At 38.7% G+C, this 27905-nt stretch overlaps 2 protein-coding genes across 8 annotated transcripts in view; one reads left to right on the forward strand and one right to left on the reverse strand.

The window, feature by feature from the left end:
• LOC6045203 (uncharacterized protein DDB_G0283357) overlaps positions 1 to 20926 on the forward strand; it is a gene marked incomplete at its 5' end in the record, with an annotated part of 68604 nt that extends 47678 nt beyond the window's left edge. Inside the window, 4 exons of the mRNA XM_038262124.1 lie at positions 169 to 1143; positions 17440 to 17697; positions 17765 to 17842; positions 17909 to 20926. Of these exons, the coding sequence (XP_038118052.1) occupies positions 169 to 1143; positions 17440 to 17697; positions 17765 to 17842; positions 17909 to 18925 (2328 nt within the window). The remainder of the gene's footprint in view (positions 1 to 168; positions 1144 to 17439; positions 17698 to 17764; positions 17843 to 17908) is intronic.
• A 5111-nt stretch (positions 20927 to 26037) lies between these two features.
• LOC6045204 (steroid hormone receptor ERR2) overlaps positions 26038 to 27905 on the reverse strand; it is a 66767-nt gene continuing 64899 nt past the window's right edge. For all 7 annotated transcript variants that reach the window (XM_038249943.1, XM_001862564.2, XM_038249939.1 and 4 more), the window contains one exon: positions 26038 to 27739. In XM_038249943.1, coding sequence (XP_038105871.1) covers positions 27577 to 27739 — 163 coding nt within the window. In that variant the 3' untranslated portion in view covers positions 26038 to 27576. The remainder of the gene's footprint in view (positions 27740 to 27905) is intronic.

Consider the following 27905-nt stretch of genomic DNA (forward strand, 5'->3'; position numbering starts at 1 on the left):
TCAAATTTGACTAAAATGGAGTCGCAGAACTCGAATTTGATGTTAAAAACAAGAAAAACATTTTTGTTCGTGATTCGATTGTTCGAAGTCCCATAGTCGGACAATCGAGTCTGTACTGTAGTTCGAAATTGTACTAAACATCACTTTTATTATCCTTTCTCCTTCCAGGCCATCAAAATGTCGGAGGAGCCGAAGCGGCGCGAGTGGCCGTTCTTCAACCTGATGGACGTGTACTTTAGCGACCAGGTGAACGACCCGACGCTGCGCCTCTTCTCGTCCACCAAGCGGTTCGACTCGGACACGCTGGACGACGCCCAGTTCGATGACGAGATCATGAACTCGACGGCTGCGGCGGCCATCGCTGCGGCCGCGGCTGCTTCGGCCGCCGCCGCGAACGCCCATAGTCAACACAAGATCAAGTCGGAGCTGATCCACGGCCACAGCGGTGGCAGCATGCTGGACATCTCGGACATAATCGAGGATCACTTGGGCAGTGGGGACTCCAAGCTGGACCAGTTCAAGCGGGAGATTGTGTTGAGCCAGTTCAGTAACGTGTCGGAGCGAAGTAACAGCAGCAGTCGGAAGAAGGCAGAGAGTAACAACAACAACCACATCAACCGGGATCAGAAACCGAACATCAACGGGGGCATCAATGGGAACAGCTTCCGGGAAAAGGAAAAGCAGCTGATCGAGAGCTTGAGTCAGAGTCCGGGGGCGGTGCACATAACCAGCGCCAGCAGTAACAACGGCAGCACGGACAGTCCAAACAGCCTGCAGAGCAGTCCCGCCAGCCACGTCAGCAGTACAAACGGTGGCGTCCAAAAGCTAACGAACGGACCCTCGACGAACGCGAGCTTCAACGCGTTGCTAGCGGCGGCCAACAGCACTCACAGCGGAAGTACGCTGCACAGCAACAGCAGCGCGATCAGCAGTACCGACCGGGACACGGACTACGATGACTACCCGAACGATCGGGACAGCGGGATGTACGACGGGACGGGAAGCGGCGGTGGTGGTGGTGGTGGTGGTGGGGGAGGTGGAAACGGCGGCGGCGGAGGTAGCACAGGCGGTGCGAACGCGAACCTGAAGAACCTCAACCAGAAGCTGTTGCACCAGATGAACGAGCACCACAACATCGATCAGGTAGGTTGATGACGGCGTTTCACGGGTCGTTGGGTTTTTTTTTTTGGTAAATGTCCTGACCTTTCGTAGAATCAATTTTGGACGGAGATCATCTTCGAGACGGTGAGACGCAATTTGGAGAGGGGCTAGAAATCAAGCGGTTGATGGTGAAAAATACGTGCTGCGAATTGATTTGTTGTGGACAGTGTTTTACGACTTGAAATTTAATTTTTCGTTAGGTCATCCTTCAAATTCAGAACCATTTAGAGTACGACACTACCTACACCGAGCGAACTCCTCAATTCTGCTCAGGTTAGTTCCGCAATGCCGTTGTAGTAGGTGATTAGCGTTTCCACGCAGGTTCGTCCGGAACTCCTCCTCCTTCCACTAATCGCAACAAAAGCGAAAGTGACAACAAGGTGTCCGCCGCACATGTCCCCAGCGTCCGATAAAGCAGCATTACCTAAGCACAACGTGGCTCGGTTCATCCGTTGCAACAACCATTTAGAGCACGACCGACAGCGCGCGCGCGGAAAGGTGTGAAGAATTTCCTGCCAACGCTCAGCCAAATCTTGCAAGCTACTCGTTTCGGTTGGATCCAAGTTGGCAGATTCTTTTACGTAACCAACCTCCCCGAAAATGTCGGCGACCTCCGAAGTTCGTTCACGCTAGTTACGCGCCACTACCACCCTGGCGCGTTTAGAGTAGTAGGCTGCGCGACCGCCGACTCCATACCTTCTGGCCCGTCAACAGCAGCTGTTTGCCGATGATTATGTGTTGTTATGGCAATATCAAAACAACATCTCAGGGCTTTTGTTAATTTGAGTGCGGTTAACCGCGGTGGATTTTCTTGAAAAACTTCATGCGACGCGCGGGTGTCGCATGACACATTTCAGAATATTTCAAATGAAACATTTCTCTGCTGAAATTCCACCAAAACATTGACCAGGCTCACCACACAAAAAGCTAGGTGCAGCGACTCACCAAAGCGGTGGATTTAGATTTTTGACAGTTGTTTGTTTGTTTTAATTTTTCTCGTAAATTCGAAGCATTCGAAGTCGGTGTTAAACGAGTGCACCAAAGTTTTTTGTTAATGATTGTTATTTAAAAAAGTGTTTATTTTAAACTTCTCCCGCTTGGCTTCTGTCTTCTGACGACGAAGAAACTCGAAGCAAAGGTTGGTGCTGTGAAATTATTTAAAAGTGATTGCAGTGTTGTTAATATGGGAATGTTTTTCTTTCAGTTTGTGCTGCGAGTGTGTAACTTGCCTGCGGACGCACGTGGACATTACGGCGAACATTCCAAAGCAGCCGATTGTGTTTTGCGGGCGGTACTGCGTGCGTTACCTAAATCCGCCGAGCGAGTGGGTCCAGTGCAGTCTGGAGTCGAAGGAGCTGCTGGTGGATGCGGGGTTTATCTGGACGGAACCGCACTCGAAGCGTATTAAGCGAAGCGGTTAAGCTAACCGTGGACGACAAGGTCATGGACGGCTGCGTGCTGCAGCAGATCTTCGTGGTGGAGTTTACCGTGAACAATTAGATGTGCGACGGTTGTCACCGGACGGAGCCGAAGGACTTTGTGTAGGCCGTCCAACCGGTCAAGGTGACCAACTCCAAGAAGCTGATTTCGCACGACATTCACAGCAACTCGTACAATTACAAGTATTCTTACGAGCTGCACGTGGTTCCTACTTCCAAGAGAAGTCTTGTCTGTCTGGGAAAAAAAGCCGCAGAAGCTCCTGTGGCACATCTCGCCTATCACCAAAGTGGCTATAGCGATTCACCTGATTAATCCGTCTGAAAGAGTCCCTTGAGACGATTGGCAACACCAAGCACATGGTGGAGTTTGTCGTGACTGACATGGAGATTGACCGTGACAACAAGATGAAAAACTTCCCCCGCCAGGGTCCGGTCTCATTCCGGCACGTGCTTGCTGACTTTTGGGTCGTGAAAGTGTCCGAACTGGGCACACACCCGGGCCCACCTGGGTCACATCCTCAAAATGGGTGATTCCGTGCTCGGTTACGACCTGGCCGAGGCCAACGACAACGGCAACTTTGAGAAGCTCAAGCTGGACGCGATGCACAAACAGTCCCGCAACTGGAAGCTCAAGCACCTCACCAAGTAGGTCGCGCTGGACATGGACCTCGCGGCGGACTGTAACGAGTTCCTACAGGACCTCGAGGAGGATCCGGAATGCGACAGAAAGTCAACATCTTCAAGAAAGCCGCCAGGCAGCAGTCGGTGGACGTCAACGATATGGCCAACAAATCGGTGCCGCGCATCACCCTGGAGGAGTTGCTCGCCGATCTGGTGCTGGACGATTTCGAGATGGGTGACGAATTAAAACAACATTTACAAAATAAATTATACCATTTATTGAGAAACAAAAAAAAAAAACATATTTTTTCCGCCAGTTGGCCACTGCGAAAACTCCGCCAGCTGCTGCGGCAAAGCGACATTACAGCAGCGGCAGCATAGCCACCTTCTACAGGATGTCACCTGGAGGAACCCACAAGCCGCCGTCGGCCCTGGAACGTGATGAGTATTTCTAGATTTAAAAAAAGTCTCCCCGAGTGGCTTCAGTTGGTACTAGTAGTTGAGTCGGTTCGCGGACCGCTTGACCACGAGTTTTACTAGGGCGATTTTTGCTACAAGCATTTCCGGTTTCGGAAGCAAGGACATGGTGTACCGAAGCAGAAGTATAGGATCGTATATCAATATCATCCTGACTCTATTATCTGAAGCCTCGACAAGGGGCCATAAATAATTCACGTAGACACCTTTTTTTGGAAAGTTTCATATTGGAATTTGTTGGTCTACAAAAAACCTACTTCTCATGTTTTCTCTACAACTTTCTAGTATTTTTATTTGCATTTATTATGTTTAGTTAATGTTCTTATTGTCAGTTTGAGGTCAATTCTACAACCTCTTACTAATTTGCAGTTTTTTATAATTTAACGGTCACCTTTTATTTTTTTTGTGATTTAATTTTTTTTTAAATATGGCTTTAAGTCACAACCTAGGTCGCAACGAAGTGTGTTAGAATCGAGGTCATGATATATTTTAATTTTTCGCCGTTAAAAAATACACATACAATTTATTGATTTCTGTTTTTTGTGTCGTTTTTTCGTTTTCTGTTTTAGTTTTCTGTCTCTGTTTTTTTTTTGTCTCCTGTTTTATAATTTCTGTTTTTGGTTTATTGTTTTCGGTTGTTTTTTTTACTGTTTTATTGTTTTCTGTTTTGGTTTTTATGTTTCTTGTTTTTTGTTTTCTGTTTCTCGTTTTTTAGTTTCCTTTTTTTTAATAATTACTGTTTTTGGTTTTATGTTTTTTTTTTATTGGGTTTTAATTTTCAGCTTTTGTTCAATTTTCTTTTTACTGTTTTATGATTTGATTTTTGTTTTTGGTTTTTATGCTTTTTTTTTGTTTCCTGTTTTTTAATTTCGGTTTTTGTTTTTTTGATTTATGTTTTTGGTTTTTATGCTTCCTATTTTTTGTTTCGCGCTTTATTTGTTTCCTGTTTTTTTTTTAATTTCTGTTTTTGGTTTTTTTATTTAAGTTTTTGTTATAATTTTTCTGTTTTTGTTTTCTTTTTTCTGTTTTGGTTTTGTTTTTTACTTTTGTTTGTTTTTGGTTTTGTGTTTTCTTTTTTATTTTGTTTTCTGTTGTTTTTTTTTATTTTTGTTTGCTGTTTTTTTTGTTTCGTTGTTTTTTTCTTTGGTTTTTTTTTGTATTTTGTTTGATTGTTTTCTTTTTTCGGTTTTGTTTTTTATTTGTTTTCTGTTTTTGGTTATGTTTTTATCTGTTTCTGTTTTTTGTTTTTTTTTTTATTTTTCGTTATTTGTTTTCTGGTTTGGTCTTTGTTTTCTGTTTTATTTTGTTTTTTTTTTATGGTTTTATGTTTGATGTTTTGGTTTTAATTTTTATGTGTCCTGTTTTTTGTTTTCTGTTTCTTGTTTTTTAGTTTCCTGTTTTTTATTTACTGTTTTTGGTTTTATGCTTTTTTTTGTTTTAATTTTTCTGTTTTCTTTTTTATGTTTTGGTTTTGTTTTTTAGTTGTTTGCTTTTGGTTTTGTGTTTTATTGGTTTTTGATTGCGGATTTTTGGTTTCCTTGTTTTCTTTTCTTTTGTTTTCTGTTTTTCGTTTTTAGTTTCCTGTTTTTTAATTACTGTTTTTGGTTTTATGTTTTTTGCTTTTGTTTTAATTTTTCTGTTTTTGTTTTCTTTTTTAATGTTTTGGTTTTGTTTTTAAGTTGTTTGTTTTTGGCTTTGTGTTTTTTTTTTGTTTTCTGTTTTTTGATTGCGGATTTTTTCTTCATTGTTTTCTTTTCTCTTGTTTTCTGTTTGTTTTTTATGGGTTTTGTTTTTTATTGTTTTTATCAGTTTCTGTTTTTTGTTTTACGTTATTCGTTTTTTGTTTTTTTTTTATGTTGGTCTTTGTTTTCTGTTTTTTATTGTTTTAAATGTTTTTTTTTGTTTAATGTTAATTTTTTTATTTTTTGTGTTTTTGTTTTGTTTTTTTTTTGTTTTCTGTCTCATTCAAGGAATGGCTTCTTAAATTTTCACCCAAATGATGGCAAAGATGGTTATTTTACCCGAGAAAAAAAAAACTAGTAAAAAAACGCTGCACAATCTTTTGCATAAATGTTTTTTTTAGTATCGTTATGAGTACCGTAAATTGGGCGAATCGGGAATACAGTCTGAATAGAGCAGCAGTTTTTAAAGCATTATTGTCTTTAAATTAGGAAATCCATGTTCTAATTAAGTTGATTTGTATCTGTTCTAACCGAAATCAATAAAAAAATTATCAAAATATAGAGCAATCGCCTTAGCTAAACAGCTGTTGAAAATTCGCCCCAGATAACGGCAATTATGTAGAAACAGTTAAAAACTGTGATGTTTATGTCCATATAAAATATCAATCAAAGGGACGAAGGAGTACAAACATTTAAAAAATAAAATAAAAAATAAAGTTTAAAATAAAATATATTGAATTTTATTACATTATTAGTTAACAAAAAAACTCAACTCAACTCTTGGAAAGTTCCTCCGTACCGAATCGCAGAATATCGTCCAACTCGCCCGTCCCGGGTTGTACAACCAAGAGGGTCATAAGAGATTATTATTCATTGGCCTGTCCTGGTACTATCCGAATCGTAGATGATGAGTGCGTCTGTCGTGGCCAAGTTGTAACCCAAACCTCCAGTCAAGATCTACAGCAGGAAGCAAAACAAATGCGCTCCCGGTGCCTTAACAGAACCTCCTGACGCAGCGTATACCCTAACGTCCGCACCTTCATGGACGACGTCATCGTGTTTGGACCAGATCGGAAATCGCACGCAGCTTCACTCAAGCAGTTGCTCCAACGTTTCCAGAAGTATGGGTTCCACGTCAAAGCCGAGAAGTGTAAATTCAGTACCAGGAACACATCGTGGACAGCCGAGACATTCGCCTCGATCCCGAAAAGCTGAAGACGATTGCCACCATTCTCGCACTAACCAACGTGTCCGAACTGCGATCGTTACTGAGCGCGGTGAACATCTACGGAACACGGAAGATTCGTTCGCAACCTTCACGAGCTACGCCGCCCAATGGAGTTCAAGGAGGTGCTCCAGTCAAGCCTGCTGCTTACGCAAGCGATCCGAAGCTGCCGATCATCGTTGCAGCGAACGCGTCGAGCACTGGCATCGGGGCCGTTATTCTACATCAGTCGCTCACTCAAGGTCGCTAACACCCGCTGAGAAGAGAACTCAACAGTTCCGGCACCAGATTCCGCGGCAGTTCCATCGTGGACACCCGGCAGTGGACCGCATGAAAGCGATTGCGCGAAGTTTCGTCTACTCGACTCGATCCGGTGGCAGCATCAGTGCCTGCAGCACCAGCGTCAGTTCCTGTTCCAGTGAAGAATCCGACGATCAGGAGCAATCCGGTTCATCCGAAGCAGAGTTCGAGGATGTAGCTGTAGAACCAACCGCACGGGCCACTTTCCCGGTGGAATCAGTTTCTGGAGGACGAGGACATCCGGTACCTGCAGCACCTCAAGGCGTGCCAGCTGGTGGAGGACGAGGACAACGCGCAATCAAGCTTCCAGGAAGATTTTCTAACTGCTGCGCCGCTGTAGTATTTATTACACCACACCTGTTTAATTACTGGACACATAAATTAGCTACCCAGCAAAATATAAAAACGAATTTTAAAATACTCACAGAATCTGGCGGCGCAAACAAAATCCCAGCAAAACCCATAAAAAAACAAAACAAAAAACATCAAAATCCATTTGTCAATCTGACATTTCTGGGATACGTTCACTGAGTGCCATTTGTCAAACTGACATTTCTGGGATGCGGTCACAGAGTGCTGCAACAACGGCAGCACTGAACGCACTCCCCAAGTGACAAAACATGCTACACAAAAATGTATCTGGTAATGTCAAAATGAAGTATTTCATTTACCGCGGTAGGCACCGGTGGATAATAATCAAATTAACAAAAGCCCTCTCAACTCTCGCACAACAACAACAGCCGAGGAAGACAGAAAAAAATGGCCGTCGCCGTTGAGCCCCACAGCACGATCAGCACACACCGTCATTTCGTAATCGCGGATCTCCAAAACAAAAACAACAAACCAAGCGCAGCATTTTTCGGCTATATGCGCAGCAAGTTTTGGTCGCATTAGTCGACCAAGTCGACAAGTCGCCAAGTCGAGTTCATCAACCGCAAGGAATCGAAACTGGAAACTAAACAAAAGCGGCGGGGAGGGGGGGGAGTCTCGGGCTACGCCCCGCACACCTGTGCGCGATGCGTCGCGCAGCGCGACTTGGGGAAATGGAAAATAGCAATTAGATTTGAGGTTAGGTTGTTTTCTTCTATTTCGTTGCGTGCGTGTTGTGGTCCTCCGTCAGTTCTGCATTGTTGTGATTTGAGCGGAGGAAAGATGGCGTGCAGAAATGAGGGTTTTTTTGCGAGCAATGGCTGGTTTTTTTTTAGTTGCTGTTTCGTGGTGAGATTCAAATCTTTACATCGATTAGTACAAGGTTTCGCTTTGACGGTAATAGCTTTCAAATGTGCCAAATTTGGGGTTGCGTTGGGCAATCTGGTTTTGTCTCAGTTTGGTTGACTGTTGCATAATTTTGTTGTTCTACTTTGGTGTCATTCTACTAGAGAATTTTGCATCAAAGCGTCACATCTGTTTGTCTGTGGTTTCAGTGGCGAATTCTGGGAAAAGTTTCTTTTTCAAACCGAGACTCGAAAGTCCAACATCCACTTAATTCTCATTCAAACCAACCCTATGGTCGTGAACCGGGTTTCCAAAACCCATCAAAAATGCAAACCTATAGCGTCGTTTCTATTTTCTACCCTCTCCGAAAAATTAAGTGGTGGGTCGACGACATGCCAAGTTTCAGGTTCCCAAAAACTTGTTACGCGCGACTATTGTTGATTTCTTGCAAGCAAGCGGTCCAAGCAGGCCACAAAGCCTGCTCACATGGCACACCTAGATGGAATCTAGTCAGTCGCACACAAATACTTCTAATTATGTAAAGGTACACAAAAAGTGAAAGTTGCCGAAAATCGTCACACGTTCCGAGACCGTCGTGTCAACCCCCTCGTTTTGAGAAGTAGGACTGACGAAGGGGCATTGTTTGAGGTTAGAAAGTTGTCCAGAAGTCGGGGTTTTGTCGTAGTTCTACGCAGTTAAATGGTTGAAGTTATAACGTAGGACCACGTCCAGCCACAAATAGTAAGCTGAAGAAGCTCTCGCGATCGCCTGGCGATCGTCATTGTGTGTACCAATGACCCAATCAGTATGTTTACATTCATCCATCAAGCTTGATAACATCGGCACGTACGCGCGCAGCCCGTTAAGCCAAGACACAAACACAACCAAGACCACCACCACGACCGCAGCGCAGCGCGGACTTTCACTTTTCGCAACTCTGCGTCTATGCCGGATGTTCTATACACAACTTGAAAAGACGATCCCTCCCCACAACCCAAGTGGCTTGCTCGCTGGGGGTTTCTGCCCCGGGGCTGTGGAATCTTTTCTTCACTTTGTTTCTAAACTAAATGGATGGTCCCCCACACCCGCTTACCTCGCCTGCAAAACCCTTTATAGATATTCACTTGCTTCTTGGTTTTGGTCGATCGCAGCAAGCTCTTCACAACTTTCACTTTGTCACATGCCTTTGGGCTTTACCCTACCTACCCCTGTGGAAGGGGATCTCACCCTAGCCTAACCTGGCGTCAAGTGTCGCTGGCGGATCCAAGTTGGCGGTGGGGACAGTTTCTTCTTTTGGGTAACCCATACGCACGCGACGTCTATACGAAAACAAATAGAATCAGGGTTCACTATGCAGGGTAGGGAGGGTTGAATGGGCGCCATTTTGAAAAGGGGAAAGTTTCCAATTTGTTTGGAATGATTTGAGCCATTTGAGTGACGAATTTTTCTTTCTAGATATTCCAAAAGGTTCAAGCTTCTTTTCAGAAGAAAATTTGATAAATTTACGCTTACTTTTTCGAAAGATCCAACCTAGGAGGGCTTTTGTTAATATGATTTGGTGAACCGCGGTGGATTTTCTTGAAATAATTCAAACTGTCAAAAATCCACCAAAGCATCTCCTACCACATTGATCGCACAAAAATCTGTGGTAGAAAAGTATCCACCGGTAGATGCTTTGGTGGATTTTTGACAGTTCGAATTATTTAAAGAAAATCCACCGCGGTTAACCAAATCAAATTAACAAAAGCCCTCCTATGTACATAGCAAACTCATGAAGCATTGTTTGTTTTGAAAATGTACTTTACAATTTAGCTAATCTCGACATAAGACATTGGAGTACTTTTGTTAATATGATTTGGTTAACCGCGGTGGATTTTCTTGAAATAATTCGAACTGTCAAAAATCCACCAGCTACCGGTGGATACTTTTCTACCACAGTTGTTTTTTTGTGCGATCAATGTGGTAGATGCTTTGGTGGATTTTTGACAGTTTAAATTATTTCAAGAAAATCCACCGCGGTTAACCAAATCATATTAACAAAAGTACTAGGATATTAATTATTTTGAGAGGTTATGAAGGGCTAATTTTGCAAATCAATGCTTTTGATCAAAGATATCGTTGTAGAAACTAAATTTAAAATAAAACAAGCAGTGGTTCAAGTCAATGTAAACGCTTGAACTGTTTTCTTGAAGAACCCTCAAGATTCGGGGCAAAACAGTTTTGCTAGCCACCAAGGTCGCTCAAGGGTGTTCTCCAATCAGTGATGCTATAGGACAAGGCAGGCCATGGTGCGCAGAAAGGGGGGGCCGGAGAGTTCAACGCTCGGCCTGCTGCGATGAAAACAAAACTTTCACTCCATCGGCTCGCGTTGCAGCAACAACAAATGGTTCGCCGACTGGAATGAAAACGCCGATGGTGGATCGCACGCGAAACTTTCACATGTGCTGCTCTGAACGCGTCGGATGGGTAGGGCGGGGGGGGGGGGGTTCTTCGCCACACTGGGACAGGTGACATTTCTTGCTTCCTTCCGAAGGTAAGAGGGGATTCCGAGGTCGTTGGACTCGACTACTTGATGAATTCTCCTTTTATAATGTACTTTTTTGTGTTTTTGCTTCTTAATACTTCTGATTCAATGCGGTTTAAAAGAAAAATGAAAAAGGGATATTTAAAAAAAAAAATCTAGTCTAAATTAGTTTTTAGCAAAATATGGGAAAAAGGTATTTTTTTTAAACAAACCTTAGCTAAGCAATAGAACAAGGAATGCAAGAACTTAAATGTTTGTTCTTATTCGGAAAATTGACTTCGAGAGACTCAGAAAATCTGTACAACATCAGGATTCAAAAGGTAAGTTTTGTTAAAATTTTGAATATCATTAACAATTGTAAAGCATCCTCAGTAATTCGAAAGCTAGTAGTTCATTTGATTTTGTCCGAATAATCGTATATCTATGTGTATTCAGATTTTTAAGCGAAAATGGCGTTCGAATGATGAACGCCCAAAATGTCAAAATCACGCAGTGGTACCAACATTACGAACAAAGCGTGCCATGTATGACGGCCACATTTTATTTTCTAATGTTGGTCCTACTGCGCGATTTTGACATTTGGGACGTTTACCATTCGAACGCCATTTTCGCTTAAAAACCTGGATAATGTCACTTAAATGCGTATACTGCAGCTAATGGGCTATCTACGACCATTTAGCTTAGAACATCTAAGTAAAGTAAAATAGATAAATTACTTAGGAGAGTACGTAACTTCCGGCCGTCATCTACAATCAACTTTGAAAATTTGCTGGGCTGATATACGTTGCTATGCAGTTGTTTGTTTACCTTTGATATGGAAACGTCAACATACGTCAAGTTAACTAATTGAATTACTTTTCCATTGTAGAAGATCAGATTCATTTTCATTGATTCAAATTCCTAAGCAAGGTACAATTTTCTAAGCTAGGTGGTTATAGATAGCTTATAACTTATCACTGCATAACTTTTGAACTACTGAGATGTTTTCAGAAAAACAGCATATTCAAATTTAAAACAAAACAGAAAAATTCTATTTTTTGGTTGAACTGGATGTTAGGGACTATGCATAAACTACGTCGACACTTTTTTGGAAATTTCAATCCTCCCCCCTTCGTGGACAACAGTAAAAACAAAAAAAAACTCTATTTTTTTTTTTGCATGGAGCATGTTATGTTTTCAAAGATGTCAGTTTATGAAAAGGGTCGCGTTATTTTTTCCCTCATGAACCATCTGTTAATATTCAGTCCATTCTACTCGCACCTAAAACAAAAATGTCCTTAAAACATCTGATATTTTTGCACAACACTGTTCTTGGAGAGCGATTTCCTAGTCGATTTGGTGTCTTCAGCAAAGTTGTATGTGGCAATGAGCAAAATTCAGAAAGAGGTAAGGGAGCGTTCTTTTATTACGTAACGCAGTGGGGGGAGGGGGGTCGGACGCCGTGTTACGCTCTATACAAAAAAAATAAAATTTGTTTGGAAATTTTTTAACGAGGGGGGGGGGGTCCAAAAATCCAATTTTTGCGTTACGTAATAGAAGAACGCTCCCTAATCAAACATTTGAACCGTACTTCTTTCCTTAACAACTGAAATGCTCTATTTTTTTGTTCAAGAGATTGCAATAGGCAACTTTGAGCATTTTTTTCAATAGATTTTTTTTTTGAAAAATATGTAATTTTTGAATAAATCTGAGATGTTTAAAAAAAATGGAAATGTACACCAAAAAATTTTAGAAGCAAAATCAAACTAATCATCAAAAAGTTTTTTTTTACATAAAATAGACCGTTTAAAAACTTTTTATGCATGTTTTGTGACGGTTTAACATATTTTGTATGTCAGAAAAATTATGATTTGGTATACTGCCGTTCTACGCATAATTGTCCCATGTCAGTTTTGGACGATTTTGACTTTATGAAATTTTTAAGTCAAGCTCATCAACACTTTAAGAAAAACACATAAAATCTGGTAGTTTGTTCGGAAACTCATAAAAAACAACACCAAGTCTGTTTGTCCCATCGTTAAACTTCTACGCATAATTGTCCATCCAAGTATTTTCTTACACGGAATCATTAGTTTTACATAGGGCGAATAGGAACCCACGGGACAATTATGCGTAGAAACACAGAAATCGGTCGAAAAATTTCAATCGCGGTTTTCTCAGTTGCAGTTGCAGTTTTTTTGGACATGGGACAATTATGCGTAGAACGGCAGTATAACGCGAAAAGTTTGCTGTATTACAAGTAAATATAATATGATTTTGTTCACAAAAGGCACTTGCGGGAAAAGAAAATTTACCGAATATTAGCAAGTTGTCATGAAATCGAAAGCAAAATTTTAATTTTAAGATTAAAATATTTTTGGAATTCAATCAATAAATCAAAAAAACACCTGCAACTTTTTTGTATTTAAACCCCATTTGAATTTTGGTTTTTTTCTTTAAATTTCAAGCCAAACTTTCAAAATTTCCTAATCTGACCATTTTCGCATTAATGTCCCATATGCGCCTTGGTAAATTTATGATAAACATTGAAATGACTTCGATAATGATATTTAATCTACTTTAAGCTGAGCTAATATTATAAATCACTTTGTTCCATACATTTGAAAATTAACAGCAGGTTTGTTTGTCCCATCCGAAAAATTTTCAAATCTGGAGTTTTTTTTTTTGAAAATGATCAAATAAACCAAATTTTCAGTTTTTGCTTTTTGGGTGTTTTTCAACACCCCAGACTCAAGGCTGTTTCAAAAACACCCAACGAGCAAAAACAGGAAATTTGGTTTATTGGACCTTTTCAAAAAAAAAAAACTCCAGAAATATGGAAATTTGTCCCACTCAGAAATATTATTGCTAAAAATGCATATGGGACATTTATGCGAACATGGGCAGATACTTCATGAATGTTATGCTGATGTCAATAATTGGCGAAATGTCAATGAATTATTGATTTTTTTCCATCTTTGTCGCTATATTTCGCTCTGTCGTTCCAAAATTCAGAATGTCAAAAGTGCCAATAACGACCCCTTCAAAATTGCAGGGCTGCGGAGTCGGGTCATATTTCAAACGACTCCGACTCCGGCTTTCTCAGATTAGCTGACTCCGACTCCGACTCCGGCTCCGGCTTTGAACAAATGGTTGGCTCCGACTCCGACTCCGACTCCAGCTTTCAACAAATGGTTGGCTCCGACTCCACATGTTTTTAAATGTTTCAAAAGTTAGTTAACTATTATTAGTTAATTATTTTTAAAACATTGAAAAATAGGATTATTTAAATACTCTCTAAGCGTCATGTTTTTCTCAAGAAAAATAAGTTAAGTAAAAGTAAAGCAAAGTAAAGTAAATAAACGGAAAAAAGTTTCTAGGTTACAAGTTTTATACGTTATGGAAACAGAAATCAAAAAATATCTTCAGTTTTAGAGGCATTTTGAGAATAACAGTTTTGTAAGTAAATTTGGATTTACTTGCTGAACCTCAAATTTGAAAATATTTTTTTCAAAGCTAATAAATTTAAATATTAAATTGTTATTTTTAAATGAATAGCTAAAAGAAATCTGGCCTTCACTTTCAGGCTGACATTTGAAAGAAGCACCTGTCATTGTGCACCTTGTTTTTTAAATGACAATTTTAAACGAAACTTTTTTTTTGTTTTTTTTTTTTAAGACGCACATGAACATCACGCCATGGCTGAATGAGATTATTATTGCAAATCAATGTATCTAAACAATATCTTCGTGGAAAGGACGCTTAAGATGTCCTTTTCAAATATCTGTGACATGGAAAATATTTTAACCTGGAAATTTTTAATTTATTTTAATTTTAAAATTTTATGTACTTTAAAAGGAGGTGCACGACACTTCGTGAATCTTCACCTAAAACGAAGCTTCATAGATGATCTTGCGTCTCCATCAAAATATATGAAAAAAATTAAAATATAATAAAAAACTAATATTCACAAGTAAAATATTTTCTAGGTCACATATATTTCACATAAATCCGTACCAGTTGATAATATTTTGATTCTGTTTTTTTATCTTTAAGATTTGAAAAATAAATAAAAATCCTATATTTTGTTCTATACATTTTTTATTAGTTCATTTTTGTACTGAATTCTTGAGATTTGTTCAACGATAATTTGCAATTATATCAAAATAGTTCACCTAACATCAACATCAACAATCAATGATTATTTCAAATTTGTTGCAACTTCTTTTGACATTTTTCGTTAGTTTCAATTATTTTAAATGCAACGGGACCATCCATAAACCACGTGGACACTTTTTTGGGAATCTCGTAATCCCCCCCCCCTTTTCGTGGACAATTGTCCATACAAAAATCTTTTTGTATGGAGCGTGGACAATCGCCATACCACCCCCCACAAGTGTCCACGTGGTTTATGGATGGTCCCAACACTTTGATTTCTTGTACTCAGTTATAAACAAAATGCGCATGTTGAGTTCCAAGTAAAAAAAAAAAAAAAAAGTTCCTAGTAAGAGATTGTTATTATCGTTGATTATTTGTTACAAAAGTTAAACTGTCAGTGACTCTTTTTCGATCTGCAAAAACAGTGATTGCTATTTATAATCTTTTTATGTACCTCGTAATTTTTTCCTTAAAAATGATTTAACTTAAAACCCATAAGACATTCGCTATCGGGGTAAAAAATGACTTTGTGTGTTATTTTTTCAGAAATAACTGGATGAAATTTGGTCAAATTTGAATTGAAAGGGAACATAAATATAGTCTGACTACATAACCAATAATGTTTTATTATTTTTTGAATTATGATACTACATACTTGGGTAAGAGGTTATCATTTAGTGATTATAGTGTAATAACACAATTATAGCTTTTCAATCACAATAAAAAGCTTCAAATACATAATGGCATCTGATAAATCAATTAAACATATAAGTTGTTTTGTAAATTATGCTGTTATATAGGAAATACTGAACAATAAAAAAAAAACATATTTTTTGTTGAATTTAAGATAACTCCGGCTCCGACTCCGACCCCGAGTTATCAGAAATCTTCGGCTCCGACTCCGACTCCGACTTCAGGTCCCCAAAAAGACCCGACTCCACCTACTCCGGCTCCGACTCCGACTCCGACTCCACAGCCCTGCAAAATTGGCCCGAAAAATCAGGGGGCAAAAAAATATTTTTACAATAAACTTCAATGAAAATTCAAGTGCAACCAACTGAAATCAAATCAAAATACATTCTCCTGCGTTTGAAATCATTTTTAGCATGTTTGGGTTTATTAAAAAATCTTAAGATTTTTTGAAAATTTTCGATGCAAAATCTTTTTTTTTTTTCGATACAATTTTTGTTCTTGTCAGATCTTAGATTTTTTTAAACTAATGATTGCAAAACAACTGAACTAGTGTAAAATGCATTTTTAAACACTTTTTTCATTTAAATGTGAAGACTATGGATTGTTATTTAAATTTTTATTTTATTTTTTTATTTTTATTTTTTTTTGCCCCCCCCCCCTCCCCGCCCCTTGACCTCGGCCAGGGCCGAGGGACAAAAACTTTTTTAAATATTTGCATCGGCCTAAACAATGAAAGGATTTACTAATTGTTTATGTATTTTAAATTATTAAAAAAAATCAACAATCGACTACACTTTAAAAAAAATAACATCTTATTAATTTACACTGTGCATCAGAGCAAGAAAATGATTTGATTAATTGGGTCCTAAAATGAAGCTTAGATTGCTGATATTATTGTTTACAGCGATAAAGCTTATTTTTCTGAGTACAATGGCACTTTGTACGACCACAAAGAGTTTAAAATGGATTTTTAAATCAATTTTGAAATATTAACCTTGCGGTCCTTCTTGACAGAAAAGTCCCTACTTGACAGCTCGTTCCAAGGGGACCATAGTTGATCCATCGAAAAAATGTTGTCTTGTCTTTTTTTTTGCATTAAAATGAAAAAAAAAAGTGTTCAGAAATGTTTTTTGATCGTGTTTTTTACCGTTGTACATAAAAATCCACCTGATTGAATTAATCCTTATCATTGATTTTGTTGACAGCTTTCAACCAGGGCTTGCGAAATTACGACTTTGTTTGTGATAGCTGACAGAACTCTCCAATCGTCTTCACCACGACAACCTGATTTTTACTTTTTACTTTCGTTCGTTTCACACACAAAGGAATGAGTGCTACGCAAAGTCACTCACACAATCATTGACTTCCCTCCAGGAGAAAAATCGCTTAGAGACGATGACAATCTGCTCCTTTTGAATTTTACCATACAAATCTGGTTAGTCTCTTACACTTAAAAACATGTTGCAACTGTTTCAATTTGAACAACTTTATCGAGTTCAACATCCAGTTCAACTAAATTAGAAGAAAATCATTGTGCGAAAAAATATATTTAAGGATTTTCTGGACTCTAACCTTCAGGAACTTACCCACCCCGATTCAGTTGTGGTCAGTCTGCAGGGAAGTTCCACGAGAATTGCGCAACACTCGATTATCTGAAGACTTCGAATCGAAGTAAATCACAAAACAAATCGTTGTCTTATTGTTGTGACCCCTAAGGTACGCTAAAGTAATTTAGAAGTTTGAAATCTATGATGGCGGCCAAAATGGCGGTGATGATCAACAATTCATATTTGACTAAAGTGGGGTCGCAGATGTCAAATTTGATGTTAAAAATAAGAATATAAAATAACCGAGGCTTCGGATAATCGAGTCTGGAGTGTATCGGTATTAAAATGAAATTATTGATTTGACATTTTAAACGACCTTTACTTACATCGAACCAAAATTTCTCCCTCTCCTTTCCAGTACTTGCTATCCTGGCGCGGCTTCCACGGCAACATGTGCAAGGGCTTCCACAGCCTGCAGCGGGACGGCCAGATGGTGGACGTGACGATCGCCGCCGGCGGCAAAATCTTCAAGGCGCACAAGCTCGTCCTGTCCGTGTGCAGTCCGTACTTCCAGAAGATCTTCCTGGAGCACCCCTCCCAGCACCCGATCCTGTTCATGACCGACGTGAACGCGCACCACATGGCCGGGCTGTTGGATTTTATGTACAGCGGGCAGGTAGGGCGGATGACCTCTGTGGGTTTTTTTGGTTGGTTGAGAATTCATTGAGGTTATGTTCTTGCAGGTTAATGTCAAGTATGAGGATTTGCCGAACTTTTTGAAGGTCGCGGAAGCGCTGCAGGTCAAGGGACTGCACGGCGAGGTTGGTTGCTTGTTTGGGAGTTGAAGTTTCTCTGGTTTGACGGGGGTTTTTGTTTTCTTGTTGTAGAGTACGAATGACAACGAGGAGCGTGACTACCAGCAGCAGCAACAGCAGCACGCGCTTCGTCTGCAGGAGCAGCAGCGTTTGTACCAGCAGCAACAGCAGCAGCAGGCCGCGGCCGTTGCCCAGCAACATCATCAACAACAGCAGCAGCAGCACCAGCAACAACAGCAACAGTTGGCCCAGCAGCGACAGCAGATGATTCAGGCAGCGCAGCAGCAGGCCGTGGCGCACGCTCAACAGCAGCAAGCTGTCCAGCAGGCGCAGCAGGCTGCGGCAGCCGCAGCCGCCCAGCAACAGCAGCTGGTGGCAGCGGCCGCAGCCAATCGCAACAGCTTCAAGGAGCTGATGAAGGCGAAGCACGCAGCCGCCGCAGCCCTGCTCAGCGAAGACTACCTGAACAACAACAACAGTGGCGGTGCGAACGCGAACCTCACGGGAAGCCCCAACAACGGAACCGGAAACCCCTCGAAGAAGATGCTGGACAGCCAAAAGTACCAAAAGTACTACTCCAAGCGAAAGCTGGTCCAGCAGTACGAGCAGGAAATGCGCGCGGAAAAGCGAAAACTCGGCATTGAAGACGTCATCCAGGCCGCCGCCGCAGCCAAAGCACTCAACCTGCGGCTCAACAACGGCATGGAAAGCCCCCGGCACCCCGGAACGCCCCTCCCGGATCCTCCCATCAACGGAAACGGCCTCGACGAGCACCACATCACCCAGCAGCAGCAGCAGCAGCAGCAGCTCTCCCCTCCCCTGATTGCCAACATCAAATCCGAACCCAACTACGACGAAGACGAGGGCATGGAGGTGGACCACGACGGCCACAGTCCCTCCAGCAACAACAACAACAACAGCGCCCTAAACAACAACAACAACCACGAGGACGACTACTACAGCCAGCGGGACTCGGTCATCGGCGGCAAACATTCCATCCTGGAGCCAAATATAGTATTAAAGCAGAGCGACGAATGCCTCACCACCGGAACTGGTGGCACACTGAACCTCTGCAAAAACGGCAGTTAGGGCCAGGAGGTCGGCGGCGGTGCCGCCAGCTGGCACCGCGTGTGGCGCGAGTGGGAGTAAAGTGCGCGGTTGCGCGTCCTTGAGAGAGTTTGACAGAATGGTTGCGTGCTTATTTAACTTATTTATTCGCTCGGTTGTTTACGATTTTGTACATATTTTGACATTTCACACTTTTGTTGATGTTTGTTCTTCTTTTCGCGAAAACTTAAATTATTGATCATTTTAGGGTTAGGACACAATCGATGTACAGAGAAAAAAACGACAAGATTCGCGTGGAGGTTCGACAAGGATTTAGGACATATTTACGAACGCCGTTTTTGTTTTGTTTTGCGCAACACACTCAATGACGTTTAGGTTTGAATCATCCCCCCCACCCTTCATTCGTTGTTGATTATTCTGATAAGTGTTTGCATGCGAGAACAATGGTGTGACCTCAATGTTTTGTTTGTTTTCCCCCGCTCCAATTTAGGTTAAGATTGTGTTTCATAGGTGTATGTGTGAACGGGCGTAAAAGAGTGAGCTTATAAATATTAAACAATAAAAAAAACCAAGATGGCGCCGCTTTGACAGCGAAAATGATCTTCAAAACAAAAACGAAAACGAAACGATTTACTCTCACCTGATTATTTGTGATTAATGTTTTGACAGATGCGGCGCGCGCGTGTGTATGTGTGACGCGAGTACAGTAGAAACTAGATAAACAAAAGCGCAGCAAAAGTATCCAGAAAGTATATATGCAAAAGCTCAGGTCGTTACTAATTCTAGTGTTTATTTTTGTTTTTTGTTCGCTTTACCGTTGACAGATGATTTATTAGCGAAATTTTCACCCAACCCGCGCGCGGCAATCGATGTTCTGTATCATAGCGAGTGCTAGAAAGATGTGTACTCTTGTTGTTATTGGTTATTTAATAAAACAAAAAAAACTATTTAGTTTAATTTATTCTGGAAACGGCGCGTGTTCTCAGTATTTTTCAAGTTTGATTTTATTTCCTGCCAGTATGCAAAAGAGAGAGAGAGAAAAAAAATCGAACACAAACGAGACAGAGAGTACCAACTGCCAACCAATTTGAACGGAATCAAGTGACAAACAGAGTGTGGCATCTATTGTGCAATTAACCCGAGTTAAATGTTGTTGTGACGCAAACTTAACCCCCCCAGGACTCTGTAGACTAATATTACGCGGAAAAAAAGAGGTAAACAAAACCAGCACATCCAAGGAACCTGTGCGATTCGGTGTTGCAAGCAAGCTGTGTCTATCTTAGTAGGCTAAGCGCGAAAACTAACCTTAAACCAATCAACCCCTTTGTTTGTTTATCATAGTTTGTTTAGATGTTACGTTTTTTTCATCTTGTTTTAGGATAGATTTCCTCCGATTCCCTCCTCTTTTCTTTTCGGGTATTTTTATTTATTAACCTGTTCTTCTTCTTTTCTACTCGGTGGTGTCGTCTCTTTCGTCTCAGCGTTTTCACGATCACACTCACACAGATGATTTTGTTTTCGTTTTTAGATAAGCGATTTTGTTGTTTTCGTTATAAAAAACTAAACTATAGAGATGCAACAGAAGATTTACATATACATAGAGAAATGAAGTAAACAAGAGGATACTAAACTGAGTGTAATTTAAACGTTGCTTAGTATAAGTGAGATATAGATAATGATACAAACAAACACACACGCATACAACAACAACAAAAACTATACTTATATGAGTGTTAGATTTTTATAGGAATATTGATATTTACAAGACAAAAAAGGAAAAAAACACAAAAGTTATGTGGAAAACAATAACGGTTGCTCCGAAGTGCGAAAAAATATAGAAAAACTTTACACAAACATTACCTGAGTAAACGAACACTTGAAAAAAGAATGATGCAAGGACAACTGAACACATATACTAAGCATACACACAGACACACTACAAGGCAAGACAAGACAGATGGAAAAAGATACAATAATTTTAGAGCAAACGGTTAAGATTCGCAGCATTGGCGCAATCGAAAATAAAAAAAAAATATGCTAACATATATATTTATGTCCATGTGTAATAGATATGTGCAAAAAAAGTAAACAAAATAATACTATATTACTGTGTAAACACAAATCAAACACATCCACACAAGCATACAGCTGGGGAAAGTAACTGGATAAAACAAACAAGCAAAAAATAAACAAACAAATAAACAAAATATATTTCTATATTTGTACTGTGTAGCGTTCAGAACGCAAGTTGTTAAGCTCCACCTTGCGCGCGCGCGCGCGCTTCCGATCGGAGTAGGCGGCTACGCCACCCACCCACCTTCCCCCAGTGACAGTGACAGCCGTCTCACGTTTTTGCGCAAAGTAGTAGGCTAGGAAATGCTGAAATTCAATAGAACAAATTAACTCAAGACAGAAGCAAAAATATACAGCACAAACAAGTGGAAACTAAAAGTATAGATACGATTTTTTTGTTGTAGTTTACAACTGTTTATGTTGGAGTTTGCAGAAGGGAATTCACACACTCACACAACAACAACAAAACAGAAGTTGCGAAACGGCGTGAACGAACGATGTGCGGACAGCAGCGACAACAACAACATAAAACAATGTTTAGACGAGATTTTTTTTGTTATATTTTATAAATTGAAGATTATTATAAATATATATTCTATATAATAATAAACAAAAGCTGAGTTTTCATTAGATTTAGGTATTTCAACACAAAAATCGTGATGACATGTCAAACATTAAACAAAAATGCTAGAACGAATTTCAGGCAAAATTGTGACGTTTTAACTATTAAACCTAAGAGTTATATGTGTTTTATTCAAAAAGCTTATAAATTAAGTTAACTGAATATCATCATTGCTTTTTTCTTGAAAACGATTGTGCAAAAAACACTTTTTTTAAATTAGTACATGGACCTATTGAATGAAGCATTTCCATTCGAGCAGTTTTTGCTTTTTTCTACAATGTACTTCTTATGGAGCGAACTGTCAAAAACTGCTCGACTGCGGGTGCTCCATTGATTGCACTTGTACAGAGAAACATGACAACCCAAGTAACATTTTCAGTTTTGTACCTATCTTGAGGAGAGATTCAAGTTATCTTAGCTAAAATTGATCTTAAAGCCATTTCATCTCCAGGACAACAATAAATCAGCATTAAACCTGAGTTCAGAGCAAAGTGGACCATTTTAGGAGGTTATCAAGACCTTTTATTAGGAGTCATCTAAAACTCATCAGCTTTGACATTGATTTTTAAAACACTCTTCAAGTGTATTTAATTGCTAAAATAAAACTTATGCTCAAGCTTCTTAAATTTATAACCACACAGAAGAGATCTTCAAGAATGAAATAAACTTTCATTAAAGATGTTTTCTCGTTGAATAAAATTGATTTGTCAAAGGAAAATCAGTTCTAATTATAATCGCGTTAAATTCAATCATTCTTCAAACATTATATTGATAACTATAAAATAATATCAAAATAATAAATTACTGTGACTTTACGCAGCCGATCTATCCGAAATATTCTTGCCATCAATATTTCACTGGTCAGTTTTCTTACACGGAAAGAAGGTTTATCGTGAATCTTACTAAATTTCGGTTAAAAATCCTAAAAAAATTGGTTGTTTTTTCAACCACCAATTTTTTTAGCTGGAAATCCTAAAAATAAATCCTGGATTTGACAGCTGGATCCAGGTCCTAAAAATGATAAATCTAGCTAAATTTTTAGTAAATTTTACTAATTTGCAAGCTGGAAAAATGCTGTCAGTCTCAAAAGCTGTATGTTTTGAGAAGGTCTGTTAGCTATTTTAGCTAGATTTTATGGTATTCTAGGAAGTTTTATAGTTAGCCCAGCGTGTTTTTAGGCTGTTTCAACTAGTTTTTTTGGAATCATTCTCAAAATTTTCCATTGATGGCTGCGAAGCCAGGTATTTTCACACATCTTTTTAGCTAGTTTAGCTAACTTTGCCACTATTCTTGGTAGGTGTTTTGGTTGGAATAGCTAATTTTTCCACTATTTCTAAAAATTTTCTTTCAAAAGCCTCCGTTGCTGCCTGCAAAGCATGCATTATTCACCCAGCCTTTTGGCTGATTTAGCTCGTTTCTTTTTTGTTCTTGCTTCGTTTTTCGGTAAGTCCAGCTAATTTTTCGACTGTTTTAGCTGGTAATTTCGAAATCATTTTAAAAATCCCTTGCTGCCTGTAAAGTTGTTTTTTAATTTTCAAAAACACTTTTTGCTGGTGTAGCACGATTTTCCGCTATTCTTTGTACGTTTTTTGGTAGAGTAAGTTCTTTGGATGTTTCAATAGTTTCCAGGCTTTTTAAACTACGTTATAGTCGATCATCCTAATAGTACGGCTTTGTTGCGATATTCTATTGACAATTAAAAAAAATTAAATACAGTAATACAAAAATACAAAAATACAAAAATACAAATTAAAATTAACATAATTTAACATAATTTAACTGAATTTAACTTAATTGAACTTAGTTTAACTTAATTTAACCTAATTTAACTTAATTTAACATAATTGACTTTAATTTAACTTCATTTAACTGAATATAACTGAATTTAACTTAATTAAACTGAATTTAACTGAATTTAACTTAATTTAACTTAATTTAACATAATTGAATTTAATTTAACTTAATTTAACTGAATATAACTGAATTTAACTGAATTTAACTTAATTTAACTTAATTTAACTTAATTTTACTTAATTTAACTTAATTTAACTTAATTTAACTGAATTTAACTTAATTTAACTCAATTTAACTTAATATAACTTAATTTAACTTAATTTAAATTAATTTAACTTAATTTAACTTAATTTATCTTAGTTTAACTTATTTTAATTTAATTAAACTTAATTTAACTTAATTTAACTAAATTTAATTTAATTTAACTTTATTTAACTTAATTTAACTTAATTTAACTTAATTTAACTTAATTTAACTTAGTTTAACTAAATTTAACTTAATTCAAATTAATTTAACTTAATTTCACCTAATTCAGCTAAATTTTACTTAATTCAACTTAATTTTACTAAATTTCACCAAACAACTTTTAACAACAATTGAACTAAATTCTACCAAACGTAACGAAACTTCAAAAAATGTATCTTAGTTTAATTAAATTTAACAAAAAAATTTAGATATAACCACACTTGACTAAATTTATTTCTTTTTTACTATGTTCAGTTTAATTATACTAAACTTAACTTTAGTTAATTAAACTTGATTTTTAATTAATCATAACTTAACTAAATTTAATTAAATTTATCTAAATTTTACTGATTTTAACCAAATGTAATCAATGTAACTTAATTTAACTGAATTCTACTTTTCCTAAATTCAACCAAATGTAATTCAAATTAACTTTCACTTAATTTAAAGTAATTTGACATTATTTAACTCTATTTTTTGATGTGCTTCAAATGCATAAAGTGCCTTGCTCGTACGGATCTGTCAAACATTGGCCAGTCTATATCTAGACACTCTGTACCCGCAGCCTCCCCCCACGTAGACAGATGTCCATACAAAAAAGTGGAGTGTGGACAAACGCCAGCCTCCACCTCCCCCGCCAAAGGGTTCACGACAAAGGGATGCCACCAATCGTCCAAACCTTGGTCCAAACAAAAATTAGAGGCTCAACTTCTAACCTCTATCCCTCAACACAAAAAAAAACTTCTCACCTAATCAACTGAAGATCTCAGCCCGCAGAAGGTCTTCCTGGCTTTTAATCCATTCACTCAGGCACCACCATCGCACTTGCACTTTCGACTTTCAAACACAGAATCGTCACAAAACTCCGCGTCAGGGATGCCAGATACACAGATTTGTCTGTGTTTCACAGACTTTTGAGCTTGTGTCAGACATTTTTTGAGGTGCACAGACTTTTGAAAAACTTCATTAAATTAATATTTTGCAATCTTTTTTGTCGAAACTTATTTTATAGTCTTCAAATGCTTAAAAACCGCAATTTCTGATGGATTTCAATGACTGTGAATTGAAATATTAAAATTTTAGACAAATGCACAGACATACACAGACTTTTTTACAGACATTTAAAAAAAACAAGTGGCATCCCTGCTCCGCGTACTGAGCGGCTTAAACAGGATCAAACACGATACGAGACGTTCTCTTGCTTTGTGTTGGTCTCGAACTGATGATCTGTCAAAAAATCCATGCTGCCGGTTCGAGCTAGTTTTTCGGTAAAAAGTAGGCAAAATTGTGCTGAAACACCATTATTTTTGGTGAAATCTCTCCTGTCATTTTGATTTGGGCTGTCAGTTTTGGATAGCAAATCAGCAATCAGGGTTAGCTGTTTCACCAATCCCAAGTTGGTAAATTTACTTGTAATTTTAGCTAATTTAACCAAAAAAATCACTTTTCCACCAATTTGAAGCCAGCTAATTTGAATTGTTAAATTTAAGATGGAACTCCTTTCCGTGTAGAACAGAGTAGTTTTAGTTTAGTTTCGGTTGTGTGCAAACAAATAAAAAAAGCTAAAAACTTTAATTAAAGGCCACAGTGTCAACATTTGAATGAAAAAAACTGTTTTAAAATGCATCATACACCTGTCCAGTTGTTTTGCAATCATTGATTTCCAATATTTCTAAATACTAAGGTGGTCCAAATCCGGACTTTTTTGGGGCTACCCCCTGGAATCAAAGGCTAAATTCCAAATTTGAGCTCATTCTGACCACGGGAACCCCTGATGAAGGATCGCAGCAACCGGTGCGCGAGGTTGAACTGCTTTTTCGCTCCGCGTCATTTTTCCCAATTTTGGAATTTCTAGTCTTGAAGAAAAAGTTATTTTTGTGTCGGGAAGTGAAGCGGTTTTCTCCCATCCGGCGTGGATGGATCGCGGTGCTAGAGGAGGACGGTTCAATCAAGGACGTGTGCTCGTTCCAGGGTGGCCGTCAAAAAACCTGGAAGACCAGGGTGATGATGGGTTCGACCGGGACCGGACGCATGCGAGAGAGTTAGGCAGCCCTTGGTCACAGCGTGAACGGTCCCCGTCAAGGTAAAAGTTTCGCGAGTGAAAAAGACTTTTGGTCTGGATCTGGGAAAAAAGAAAGTTGTGATACTTCACCACCTCGAAAATACAAACATCGTGCTGTTTAATTTCATCTCTACTCTCAAGTGGCTGAATTTCTTTATTTTCATCATAAATGATAAATTGTCTGTGGTATTTTTAATAATAGTAATAGTCCCATCCGCTCCACTTATCAGCCTAAACGTACCATTGCTCTCGTAAGGATTAACAGTTTTATTCATCCATCCTCCCAGAAGAGTTTTTTTTGCGTGTCCTATTTGTATAAGATATCCTCCAAAACCACACATCTGGTTTGAGGTCTGTCGTTCACTTTAATAAACTAACTTTATATTAGTCTGTTCTCTATCTTTATTTTTATGTTTTACTTAATATTCTTCACTGGTATTTTTCCCCCTTTTCCTTTATCGCCTAGTGGTTTCTCTGGGGTTAGACTCTAACTTCTAGTAAATACACAACGCGCGCGTGTTGACTACTACAGTTGTAACGCCTAATGGTTAAGGTTTGTTTGTTTGTGTGTGTGTGAGTGAAATTTGTTTTGTTTTTGTGAAGGTGTGTGCTTTAGTTTAAGTTTAGTAACAAACTGATTGGTTAAATTTCAACGTGTTTTTTTCAGTGAAAAATATATATATTTCTCTTTTTTTTGCATTTTTAAAGAGTTGTACTGTGTTTTACTTCAGTGTGTTAGTTTTATCGAGTCGACGTTTGGAATTCGAACTTTCTTCAGTTTTGCTTTGTTTTTTTTTCTGACTGTATCCTAGAGATTCCTACCGTATTAAAGCGAAAGTCACGATTTTTGTGATATTGCATTTGTTTGTTTTTACCGCCTAACGCCTTAAGTAGTTGCTAAACATCTAACAAATAAAATGTATGATTTTCGCTGGACGACGTTCGATCTCATCCGCGAGCGCGCGAAATGAATGAAAATTTGAACAAACAGCTTGAACAACACTTCCTGGAAATTGCATTCTTGTACCATTCCTACCTAAACGAGTCCCTGATTTTTAAATGGTTTGATCCAACGATCATGTGTCGACGATTGCATTCAAACTAAAATCACACAGCTTTCACTCTCTCGCAGACACGCTTGATGAAACTTACCTTCGTTAATATATTTAGTGTAATTTGACTTTGTGTGTTAGCGCTTACATTAAAATGATTCCGTTTTCCGAGGGTGAGGTTTGAACCGAACCTTGCAAAACGAAAGGTAACCATGCTTTTCCTAGAGAATGACAACAAGAAATCTGCTTTTAAAACGTTGCAGGTTCTCAGAGAACCATCGAAAATAAGAAAATTTATTTGAGATAGTTGAGACTTTATTTGGGTTTCTACAAATAAATTGTTTTTTTTTTTTTTGTTCCTAGCAAAATTAAGGTTAGAACTGAAATAATTCCACTACATAACAAATGTAGAATGAGGCTAAAACACATTTTCACTTAGTGCCTAGTATTAAATTTAGAGAAGGGAAAAACTAAAACATAACGAGGATTTATATTACAATGTTTTTTCGAACTGCTGCGCCACTGGTGAAAAATTTATGGTCGAGATCACCACGAAAATGTTTAAAAAAAACGCGACGACTAAACACACTGGGAAGCAACGCACTTATCGCGAAACCGACTCGAGCATCTCGACAAACAGCTTGTTCATGGTGACGTTGCCCTCGATGTGCACGTTCGTCCAGAACTTCCGGATGATGTAGTCGGCCTGGCGGAGCGATGGCAGCAGGAGCAGCAGCTGCTGCTGGTGGGACACGGCCTGGTTGTGCCTGCAAAGTAGAAACGTTGAAATATTAGACAAAATGTTGAGGCTAGGAATTTTGACAGGTATGATTTTCATAAAGTATTCGCCTCCTTTTCTCTCCCACAGAAAACTTGGAAACGAGGTAGCTGTCAAACTAGGCCGAAATGTTAAAGTCACTCACAAAATGAACT

Source organism: Culex quinquefasciatus, chromosome 1 (genome assembly GCF_015732765.1).
Source record: "Culex quinquefasciatus strain JHB chromosome 1, VPISU_Cqui_1.0_pri_paternal, whole genome shotgun sequence".
Lineage (NCBI taxonomy): Eukaryota > Metazoa > Arthropoda > Insecta > Diptera > Culicidae > Culex > Culex quinquefasciatus.